Raw genomic sequence first — 12,202 nt, forward strand, 5'->3', positions numbered from 1 at the left:
CCTGACTGACGCCCCATACGAGAGCACAGAACACAGCCTGCCTGTGCAAGAGCCACATGTTAAACATCGATTATGGGCCAAGTCCTGGGAGATACCTCACATACAGCATCTAGCACAATTCTCCCTGCTTCTAAGTCTTTACCTTCAAGGTGAGATGAGTCCCTGTGCGGGTAGGAGCCCAGCTCTCTCCTGTCTTCACCCTCTTTCCCTCCCAAGTGCACACAGAGGGTCAGGATTTCACCAAAGGCATCAGAAAAGGTGGGCTTTTTTTATTCCAATATTGAACAGTTCAAAGCTTTAAGGTTTTTGCTTTTTGAGTAGAAAATAAAATAGTATGCTTGATATCACACAACAGGAAATCAATAACTTAATAACTTACCAAAAACTAAAATTCACACGCCTGGCTTTCAGGGAAGTCTTTCATTGGTCTCTTTTATTACAATATATTCTAGCTCTGCATCCAGGACAACGCAATCAAGGATTACAGTGATTTTTTTTTTATCATTGTACCAGCATATACAAATACAGATCAAGTGTTGTAAATAAAATATATTTTAAATGGCGATCCCAAACCTAAAATGGAAAAGGGAATTCTCTTTGAAGTTATCATCATTTTCCCCAGTGTACCCGGGATGTTCATTTTTCTCCATCACGTGTGATGAATGTTTGATGACCTGTCACTATGGAGGGATTCGCTTCCATTGGGCAGCTTTGAAATGTGTGGTCCAAACACAGCATCCTAGCCCGTGGCCATGGGGTACAGAGTTGTGGGTGTGTGAGCACTGATTAAACTAGCACACGCATGCGACTGAGTGCTTCCCAGGCACAAATCTCATTTTCCAAAGCCCACAAGGCAAGTGTGAAAGTTACAGCCTCTCTGGGGGGGTCACGCTCTGACTGTGACACAAACCTGACGCTGCAACTTTCTGGAAGGCGCACACTGTTTCAGAGGGCAGTGGTGTGGAAGTTTAGGGTACATCCAAGTTGCATGCTCTCAGCGGCCAGTCATCCTGATGAAGGGCACTCACCACAAGGGACAGGTGACCCAGGGCCACGGCCAAATTCCTCCCAGGGCAAGGGAGAAACTGGGCCATCCTCTGCAGACCTGTGAGCTGATACTCGGTTCAGAGCAGTTAAAATTCACCCCCAAATACCCTTGAGACAGAAAGAATGAGTGCAGCCTCCAAACGTCACTAATGAGCAAGCCCAAGGTAAGGCAGGATTATTTTAAATTGTTTTTAATGCCTCCAAAAAGGGATCTGCACATGTGGATCATGCTTCCATGCAAATCTGCAATTAGCTATGCACAGGCATTGGTGTTTCCTGTGTGGCCACATGGACCACTCGGGAGGGCATCCATTGCAGCAAAGCCCACCAATTACAAGAAAGGATTTTCTTTCACAGAAAGAGTAGAATTGCCTCAGCGGTTCTGCTGTTTGCCTCCTATGACTCTAACCATGCGATTTAAATAGGAGAGCATTTCAATCAATGGAGTAAAACACTCTTTAAAGAAAAATAATAGCTCAGAAAGTAAAGCAAAATCTTTCACCAAAATAATTTTCTCACTTTTCAAATTATTCTCTCCAGGAGCCAATTTAATTAACAAGTAAAAGATCATCATCTTCTACCAGCTTGAAGAATGTCATTCAAATAATTGCTGACCCACCTGCCCTTAATCTGAGTGGGAAAAGCAAAGGGAAATAAAAAGTATTACTCATAAATTCCAAAAGAAGGTCAGCATGGTGAGGACTACAGAATAAGGCTCTTTGGATGGTCTAACACGTATTATCTTTTTAATGTATTACTGACAGTTATAATAGATTACGGCTAAAATGCTTATTAACAGTAACCCCAATCAGAGTAAAGTAATAAATAACACTATCTACAAAGAATATATAATTTAACTTTTACAAACTGCTTTTCTTAAAATCCACCAGTTTCTGTTAAGAGCTCGCTAAAGAAAGCGACACAATCACCGTTTGGCATAAGCTCTGTTCGAGCCCCCATTTTCAGCAGCACCTTGCAGGCTAGGTTGCTGGCAGAGTGTCAAACTAATTCGAAATACTGCCTTGGTAGTTATTTCCTATAATCTGAACTTAAGGCATTGCAGAGTCACAGGGAGCTAGCCAAAGCACATTCTACATAAAATGTCTGCCATGGATGTGTTAAGGCATAGACATTCCAGCCTCGTGCCGCAAAAAATGGGGGAAAATATGCCAGTTTATGTAAGTTAGCTTTAACTGGAGGAATGAGAGAACTTAGCCAAACATTTGACCGGTCAGCAAACACTGCAAAGGGACATCCGCAAGGTCAAGGCCCAGCACAGGGAGGTCTGGAGTCCCTCCCAAGACCTCAGATCCAGCTCACAGGACCCTGCACAGCCCTCCTGCCGCGCGCAGCAGCCATGGGACAAACCACCAAGTGGCGATGTGTCCCCCACTCTCCTGGAAGTCCTGCATACTTGGCGCCCCTCCCTGGATCTCGTCATCCCAAGGACCTCCAGGGTTCACAGCCCATCTTGCACACTAACCACTCCCAGCCTGGAATGGGCTGCAGAGGGCAGCGGGGCATGGCCCCCCACACCAGGGGTCAGCCGATGCCCCCCCCAGGGACAGACACCCTTCACGTGTCATTTAGAAATGACAACCCCAGAGCGGGGGTGGGGAGGGGAAACCCCCTCCTCGGTGCTCTCTGCTCTTAAGCAAATGACTGCACGTCCCCAAACCTATCCTTTAATGGGAGTGCCCAGTCTTCACGGGATGTCAGGAGGGGGTGGCCGGGAACCTTCTAGGCTGATGCAGAATGAACATCCTGGTTTTCAAAGGGTGGCGGTGGCTCTCTCCAAAAGGTGAAGTTACTGAAGGTGTCCGAGCAGGGGAAGTCAGAAGAGTGGCTCCTTTTCAGCAAAGGGAAGACGTGGTCAACGACTTCGCAGAGTCTCACGTACCTGGAAGGAGAAGGGACTGCATCACCGCCTGGACGTGAGGGACACCTGGACACAGCCCATGCTGCACCTGGGAGTCAGCGGGAATCCATGAGCCCGTGGAGGGGACCACGCGATTAACGCAATGGAGGCTGTTCTAGAGTAGTCCCTTGCTAACTTACAGGAAAATCAGAGGGTCCGACAACCAAGGAGGAGTCAGAGACGGCCCCATGGGCGAGGCGGTTGTGACCCGACCTGACTCGAAGGACAGCAGAAGTGAAGACAGGAAGCTATCAGTAGGACAGACACACAGACACATCACCTGCCTGGGAGGTGGGGAACCACAGAAAAGAAACATCTCCTGGGCATCACCCGGAGGCTGCAACACGGTGCAGTGAAAGGGCGCTGGGCCTCGGGCCTAAGGAGACTCGGATGCGACCTTCAGCTCTGCCATTGAGGGCTTCCCTGGTGGCTGAGACAGTAAAGAATCTAAAGACTCGAGGTTTGATCCCTGGGTCAGGAAGACCCCCTGGAGACAGAAATGGCTACCCACTCCAGTATCCTTGTCACTGATGAGCTATGCCATCTCCGACAAGCAGTTTCATCTCTCTAAGCCATAATTTCCTCAACTGGAAAGGGAGAAGATGAAAACTGTGCACAAAGTATGTGCGAGGATTAAATTAAATGACGTATGCACAGTGAAATAATGGGAACCGACGCTCCATAAATGTAACAATTAATCATTAACACTGTAAAATAGTTTGCCTTGGCTAGTTATTAGTCTCAAGGGAAAAAAGCCCTAGTTGGCACAAGGGTCACGAGACCTGGGATCTATCTACTCCTGTCTTTCTGCTGTGGGACCCTGGGCAGGTGTCTTGCCCTCTCTGGGTTTCAGGTCCTTCTAGAATGTGGACATGGGCCTCACCGGTGTTTCTCAATCCTCCCTGTAATGCTCTCTCACTCTATTTTCTGTGTATTCCCAAGGAGACGTTGCATATTAGTTTCTGTGGCTTAGAACTACAAAGAGAAAGTTGTATGTTGAACACGCATTTTCAGACCTCTGGGCTCTGACCAGAAACTATGATGAGCCCAGGCCTCCTTGCATGTTCCCAGAGCCTTCCCTGACAGTCCCCGGGTCCCTCTCCAGTTCCAATTTGCTAAGAACCAGAAAGGGCTTTTGAAATCCAAACTCCAGGAATTCACATTTCTGAGGCATAAAACAACTTTTGGGTGAGTGTGTGTATTTAACAAAGGACTTCCAGAGAAACATTGTGCTTACACAAAATGGACAAAATCTCCCTTAACAAGCAAGAATTGTCTTTCCCAAGGATTCAAACAAAATTTTAAAATACTTCCTGGCTTGGAGACCTGTCTGTCTGAGTTCTGACACTCGGGGAGGCGGCCCCTGCCTGCCAGAGGCCGGCTAACATTCATCATCAGGGTTTGGCAGCACCAGACCCAAACCCGGTCCGTCCATGCCTCTCTCGGGCCAACCTTCCTCACCAGGGGCTCCTTCAGAGCAAGCAGCACCAGAGCACTGCTGGCCACAAAGGCCAAGAAAGAAAGCGCTGAAGCCCCCCACCTGGGGTGGGCTCCTGACTTCTCAGAGACAACATGCCAGCTCCCTAGGGGCAAGCACCTGCTGGGCTCCGATGCCAGGGTTCCAAGCTCAGACACAGGGGTTCCAAGCTCAGGGTGCCAGCTTGGCACCCGAGCTCCAAGCCAGAGAAAAGCGCCTGCTTTCCTGGGGAAGGAGGGCTGCTCTCCCACGGAAACAGCTGTCATCTCCTGGTCCAGGTAGAAGGTGACATCATTATTTGCCAACATGTAAAGTTTTCTCCCACAAGGCGTGGGTACAGCGTGCATGTGGGCTCCTGGGCAAACCTGCAGAGCTGCGGCAGTCCCCCTTCCCACGCCCCTCGTGACAAGACTTGCCTCTTGGCTGCTGGCTGAGCAGAAACCTTTGCCATTTCCGGGCAATGTTTCACTTGACTTCTTTTGACCCTAAATGGAAATCTGCTGTCTCGAGACCAGGAACCACTCTCATGGGTGATTGGGGTGGTGGGGGGCTAAGGGAACTGAGACACTGTCGGGGATGGGGGGGCCCACCACTGAGAACTCTGGAGAGGGAGGAACTATACAGAGAGGGGGAGGAAAGAAGAGTTCCTGCTGTCATGGGCTCCCAAGGACATGCCCAGCACCGCCTCCGGTTCCCACGGATTGGAGGAGGGTCCTGGCTTCCTGGCTCCGCCCTCCCCTTGCCCCTCCACACCTTAGGTCTGGCCTGGCCTGGGAGAGGGAGGCTTAGGGGGCAGCCCCTGGAGGGCCTCTAATCTACTACTGTCCTATTTAGGCTGGATTAGACTCCAACAGGTAAAAGGACCATCTTGAAAATGAGCATCTGCTTAAGGAGAATCTAGATCTCTAATTTACCAAAAAAACAATCCTTGGGAAGCTGCTGGACCCAAACTTCACAAGTCTAACTCCTCCATACAAGGAAGGTCCCGCAGGCCCCCTAGGGTGGCCTAGGCCAGAGGCAGCTTTCCAGATCTCCAGCGACCAGGCCAACAGGGGTACGGCCTCTAATACAGACAAGGCAGGAAGACGTCTGTCTTCCCGACGTCACCCAGTGACAGGTGATGTCACCCAGTGGGCACAGCTGAGGACACGTGATCCACTTGAAGCAGTTAAGAACCCAAAGCAAGACACATCCAAGTCAAGAGGGCCCCCAGCCAGCCAGGCAGCTTCCCTGCAGACAGTAACCCTGTTGGGCCCACGGCCTTGGGGAGGAAGGGCTTTGGCCAAAAATACGAGAGGAACTCTTATAGTCACATGGTGATGTTTCTGGCGAGAATATTATTACAGGTCAGGATGTGAAGGGCTATATACGTTCCTCATTTTTAAATATAGCTTCTCATGATATTTTAATTTGGTTACAGTTCTTATTCACATTCTAGGCTTTCAAAGCAAATTTGGCAAATCTCAGCCAATAGTTTTCAAATTCATGCCATTCTACTCTGTAACAGCATCTAATTACGTGTTTAAATATTTAACCCAGAGGTGGTTGTTACAGCAGCAACAGTCATTGCTCATTTGCTAAGTCCTGTCCTACTCTTGCGACTTAATGGTCTGCAGTATGTACACCAGGCTCCTCTGTACTCCACGATCTCCTGGAATTTCCTCAAATTTATGTCCATTGAGTTGGTGATCCTATCTAACCATCTCATCCTCTGTCGTCCTCTTTTCCTGTTGCCTTCAATCTTTCCCAGCATCACCGTCTTTTCCAATGAATCAGCTCTTCACATCAGGTGGCCAAAGTATTGGAGCTTCACCTTTAGCATCAGTCTTTCCAATGGGTATTCAAGGTTGATTTCCTTTAGGCCTGACTGGTTTGATCTCCTTGCTGTCCAAGGGACTAGTCTTCTCCAGTGAAAATGCGAAAGCATCAATTCTTTGGTGCTCAGCCTTCTTTATGGTCCAACTCTCACATCTGTACATCACTACTGGAAAAACCATAGCTTAGACTGTATGGATCTTTGTTGGCAAAGTGATGTCAATGCTTTTTAATACAGGGTCTGGGTTTGACACAGCTTTTCTTCCAAGGAGAAAGCATCCTTTAATTTCATGGCTGCAGTCACTGTCTGCAGTGATTTTGGAGCCCAAGCCACTGTTTCCACTTTTTCCCCTTCTATGTGCCCTGAAGTGATGGATCTGATTTAATTCAGATTATCCAAAACTTAGGTTCTGGACAAAATCTTAGAAATTAAAACATGGTTTCTTTGTAGGACTTAAAGATTAAAATGTAGGCAACCAAAGGATTAGAAAGGTATACTGTTAACTCTAAGACGTCACTCCAAGGTCATTGCCAATGACAGTGATACTCACGAGGAGATGTTGGTCTTGGCATGTTCCTGCACGAGCTCTCCTTTGGGGTTCACTGTGAATATCCTGTTCAGAGACACTCCCACTTGCTTGTACGAGTACACATCCTATATTTGGAGAAGTGTTAATTAATCAGAAGAGTTCACTGTACATACAAATACATGATTTTTCAGGTTTGATACAAACACAAAGGTAGAAAGGGCAGATGTTGGGGATACGGCAGATTTGGATCCAGATGCCACAACCAAACCAGTAAAGCCAGTCGCATAAATGTTTTGGTTTCGTGGTGTACTTAAAAGTGAGGTTTACACTATACTGTACTTGGTCAAGTGTGCAACAACTTTATGTCTCTAAAAAAAAATGTCCATACCTTAATTAAAAGCTACTGCTGAATTGACATATATATACCAACATGTATAAAACAGATAGCTAATGGGAAGCTGCTGTGTAGCACAGGGAGCTCAGCTTGGTGCTTTGTGATGACCTAGAGGGGTGGGAGGGACAAGGCTCAAGAGGGACAAGGATATATGTATACTTGGAGCCGATTCACATTGTTGTGCAGTGAAAACTAACACAACATTGTAAAGCAATTATCCTCCAATTACAAAAAATGCTATGATAAAAAAAAAACTCACTGTTGAAAAATGCTAACCATCATTTTTGAAAGCACCATTGAGCTTTCAGTGAATCCTAGTAGTCACATAAGAGATCACTGATCCCAGATCAACACAACATATAAAATCATGAAAAAGCCTGAAATAGTGCAAGAATTACCAAAGTGTGACACAGGGACAGAAAGTGAGCAAATGCTGTTGGGAAAATTGTACCAACAGGCCCACTTGATGCAGGGTGTTTCACCTTTGTTTGCTGAGACACAAACTTTCAACTTGGCAAAAAAAAAACTGCATTACCTGCAAAGCACAATAAAACGAGCTCCACCTATATTACAGAAATTTCATTAAACCAAAATAATACCCCCAAGTATAACGAAGAAATAATATCTCTGGATGTGAAACTAGTAAGTCAGTTGTCCTCTATGAGCCTCAGTTTACTCATCTTTTGAAGAGCTGAGTTAAAAAAATCAACCACCTACCACATCCCCTGCAAGTCTAACAACTTTCCTTAAGGTTCTTCACTTGCCCATTTTCTTGGGCATGAGTTTCAAAAACAGGAGAATTTGATCATTAGGAAGTCCCAACTATATTCTCTAATATGCTGAACTTTCCAGCCAATTTGGGTGGTATGCATAAAATCTTTAAGTGTGACTCTTGCCATAGAAAACAACAGCATTCACATAAGACCCTGAATTCACCTCTGTGCTCTGTGGTTTCGTGGTTCCCTTCCTGTAGAAAGGCTCTAATCCTATTTAACGTTCTTGTTTTGCTAATTTAGCACATAATCTGGACTGTCAAGTTTCTAGTTTCAAATTTCAAGCTGAAACCCATGAGCCCACCTTCAAAGAAAGCTAGAGGCCGTGAAATGAAGATACCGTCCTTGCCTTCAGATGCAGGCAAATGGATCTTTAGCAGCTATGTCTAGGAAGAGGAGGGTCTGGCCTCACGGTGGCCAGCCAGCCTTTCAGGTGATGGCCATTAAAACAGTCAGTAATTTCAAGAGCTTGGATATACCCACTACTACTTACAGCTGGTCGGTTTCCAAAGGCAGCATAGAATGGTTCTGTGTTCGGGAAAAACAGGTTTTTGATGTCTGTCAAACACTGGACTTTAAACTTCTCTGGCTTCTTTTCAATCACTTCCCTGTTAAAACAAATCGATAAAATAATGGGTCAGTGCGAGCCTATTAAGAATTCATTAGCATCAAACTGTTTTTAATCGTCAAAGATGCTGGGATACTGAGTGCATTCATATCTTTGGAAATTAAATATGTGTAAATCAGCTAAGCCATCCCAGGAAAAGCACTAGACAGAAAGTGAATCCGTACTTTCAAGTCTGCCCACAAAGAAAATGCCCTGGAGCAGTGGTTTTGCTGAAGACCTCAACCAATCATCCAAAGAACAAAGAATTCCAGGGCAAAGAAGAGAGAGCCTCTTCACTCTCTTCATGAGGCCAACAGGACCTCAGAAACTAAACCTAAAGAGTGAAGTAGGTGGAAAGGAAGGTCGGTGCAAAGGTTCTAAATAAGTGAAAAACCTCACTGCCACAGATTAGGGAAGACCTAAATAAATGAAGAAATATACCATCTAACTGAAGATTCAATATTATAATATTAACTCTCTATTGGTCTATCAAGTGAAAGTGAAGTTTCTCAGTTATGTCCTACTCTTTGTGACCCCATGGACTGTATAACCTACCAGGTTCCTCTGTCCATGGGATTTTCCAGGCAAGAGTACTGGACTGGGTTGCCATTTCCTTCTCCAGGGGATCTTCCTGACCCAGGGATTGAACCCGGGTCTCCCGCATTGCAGGCAGACGCTTTACCATCTGAGCCACCAGGGAAGCCACCTATTGGTCTATAGATTCCCTGTAATTTCAATTAAACTCACACCAGGTTGTCTGTATGTTTTTATAGAGCGTGACTTGAATAACACAGATGAATAAAGGCCAGAAATGGAGGCTCACATTTATGGGCCCTCGATTTATGACCCTGACAACAAGTCAGAGCAGAGGAAAAGGGCAGCCTTTTCAGCAAATAGAGTTGAGGCAACTGAACATCCATAGAGGAAAAAAAAATGGACACCCTACTGCACTCTATGTACAGAATTCAATTCCTGGTGAATTACAGATGTCGGTGTGAAAAACAACACTTTTAGATAAAATATGGGAGACTTTCCTTGGCCACAGTCAGGGAAGGCTTTCTCAATGCACAGAAAGAGGAAATGATCTGTCCAGCTGCACGAAACTCAGATTTATGTTCATCAGAAGCCATAAGCTGGGGAAAGATACTTGTAGTACTCATAATAAAGGCCGCATCTACAGAATCTGTAAGACTCTTACAAATTAGAAGGAAGACAAGGGAAAGACATGAACAGGCACTTCACAGAAGATGACGCCCAAATGGCCCAGAAACACAGGAAGACATTTCTTTCCCACCAGACTAGCAGAAAATGTAAACAGCTGACAGTGGGTAGGCAAGAAAGGACAGCTGATGGGAGGAATACCCAGCACTGTTTGCTGCTGGTGCACAAATTGTTTCAACCACTCTGGACAACGACACGCCGTGATTTAAGAAAGCCAAGCATGCGCATGCTCTGTGGCCCAGGGACCCCGCTCTTGAGAGTCCCTAACAGTGGAGAAGCGCAAGTGGCTCGAGCACCCACCAACAGTAGAATGGATAAACAGGCGGCAGTAGAGTCCAACCACGGGACCTACGGAAGCTAAGATGAGCCGGTGACGGCCACTTCCAACAATCCTGGAGACACAGTATCGAGCAATAAGAACAAGCTCCAGGAGGACACGCAGTTTATTTACATCAAGTTCACAAATGTGCACAATTAAACATACTCGTTAGATTACATGTATTTGTACTAACTACTTAGAGGAACAGGGAGGGATGAACACAAAATCCAAGGAGAAGGGTTACAGATCCTGCCCAGGGATGAGGGATGAGAGCAAACAGAACTTGGGGCATAATGGTTTATCCTCTGGCTTTATCTGAGTATGGGGCCCGCTAGTGTTCACTGTTTGATTACTGGATGATCTCAAAGGTCCCTTTCAGCTTGCATATAAAAATACCGTATATGTGTGTGTGTATGTACAGTATGTGTGTGTGTGTGAGTCACTCAGTCGTGTCAGACTCTTTGTGACCCTATGGACTGTAGCCCTCCAGGGTCCTCTATCCACGGGATTCTCCAGGCAAGAATACTGGAGTGGATAGCCATCTCCTTCTCCAAGGGATCTTCCCAACCCAGGGACTGAACCCAGGTCTCCTGCATTGCAGGCAGATTCTTTACCATTTGAGCCACAGGGGAAGCTCATATACAATATGTGTGTATACACACACACACTACATCTATTTTAGAACTATTCTTCTTCAGCTAAACAAAATGTAATTTAGATGATGATGGTGATGATAGTGATGATGAATGGTGATCATGATGCTTATGATAACGGAGCCCCACACTGAGTATCAGAAGACCCAGGGGCTGGTCTTGGCTCTGCACGGACTTCTGTGGACTCTAGAACCCTCCTTAGCACTATAAGGGCCTCACTGTTGACATCTCAGGACTCTTATAGACACGTGAGTGGCTATATGCGTCTCAAACTTTAATCCACTGTGGGACACCACCCTGGGCCCCCAGCTCCAGGGAAGTTGCTGTTATTCCTGTCCCCACCCCAGGAGACCAGACTTAGTTTGGCTTGGTTGCCCTGAATGCGGGCATGAAGGTGAAGGGAAGAGAGTCATCGGAAAACGGGCTGGTGACGGTCTGTAAAAACAAAACGGTGTGACCAGGGTTCAGGGAGTCCCAGGCCAGGTGGTGGTGGCTACAGAGAGGCCACTTAACCCAGCCTAGGTCCCCGATCAGACAGGAAGGAAGCACATGGGTTCTCAGAGTTGCTAAGACGCAGGCCAGAAGCATAAGGTTTGGGGCGGGGGCATCTCCCCACAAAGGAGGGCAGCACATGCCAAGGCTCCAAGCAGAGACCACCTCTCTGGACAATGGAGACCACATCCAGGAGCCGGAGAGAATGAGGCGGGAGAAAGACAAGGCAGGCGGCGGAGAGCCCGTGACGCCGAGCTCGCGGCCACCGTGGCTTTCTCCTGAGGGCCACAATGGGCCGACAGAAGAAGCTGAGGGTCGTGGGGTCAGATCTGCCCTTGAGGATGAACCCTCCAGTGCCCAGCATGGAGCAGAGGTGTTGGTGGGGAGGACGAGTGAGCAGGACAGGTCCAGAGCTGGCCCACAGGTGCGGGGCGGGGGGTGGGGGGGTTGGGCAGGCCGAGCCTCACCTGTGCAGGGCGGAGAAGAGGCTGCTCGGGCTGAGCAGCAGCGGGCCCTGGGGCAGTACCGTGCCGCGCTCGTTGACCCAGTGCAAATAGCCCCGTGTCATGTCCGCCATGCCAATGGCCCGCGCCGAGCAGTACAGAAACTTGTATCCATTTCTGAAAGAGAGACAAAACGTTCGCCGTGAAGGGAATCCCACATTGGAGCCGTTTTGCGTGCATACACCCTGATCCGTATCTGCTCCGTGAAGATGGGCTCAGCTGTAATTCCCAAGCAAGAGGCCACCTCCTCTAAAATCTCATTTTCAACTGAACCCCATTTCCTGTCATTACTGAAGCACCTTCCTGGCCTCACTTGGTTTAATCTTCATGGATACCTTACTACTTCCACTGTACTGTTAGGGAAACTGAGGCTGGAGGCACCAAAGTGGCCAACCTACCTGCACTGGGATCATTCATACCTTTCCACCTGGCTAGTCACCTGTATCCTTTATA

General features: G+C 47.2%; 1 protein-coding gene across 3 annotated transcripts in view; it reads right to left on the bottom strand.

Moving 5' to 3' along the window:
• Positions 250–12,202, bottom strand: part of LPIN1 (lipin 1) — a 127,664-nt gene continuing 115,711 nt past the window's right edge. For all 3 annotated transcript variants that reach the window (XM_005686993.3, XM_005686992.3, XM_018055627.1), the window contains 4 exons: positions 11,714–11,866; positions 8,448–8,562; positions 6,809–6,912; positions 250–2,947 (listed from right to left, as the gene is read on the bottom strand). In XM_005686993.3, coding sequence (XP_005687050.3) covers positions 2,788–2,947; positions 6,809–6,912; positions 8,448–8,562; positions 11,714–11,866 — 532 coding nt within the window. In that variant the 3' untranslated portion in view covers positions 250–2,787. The remainder of the gene's footprint in view (positions 2,948–6,808; positions 6,913–8,447; positions 8,563–11,713; positions 11,867–12,202) is intronic.

The sequence above is a fragment of the Capra hircus genome, chromosome 11 (genome assembly GCF_001704415.2).
Source record: "Capra hircus breed San Clemente chromosome 11, ASM170441v1, whole genome shotgun sequence".
Classification (NCBI taxonomy): Eukaryota; Metazoa; Chordata; class Mammalia; order Artiodactyla; family Bovidae; genus Capra; species Capra hircus.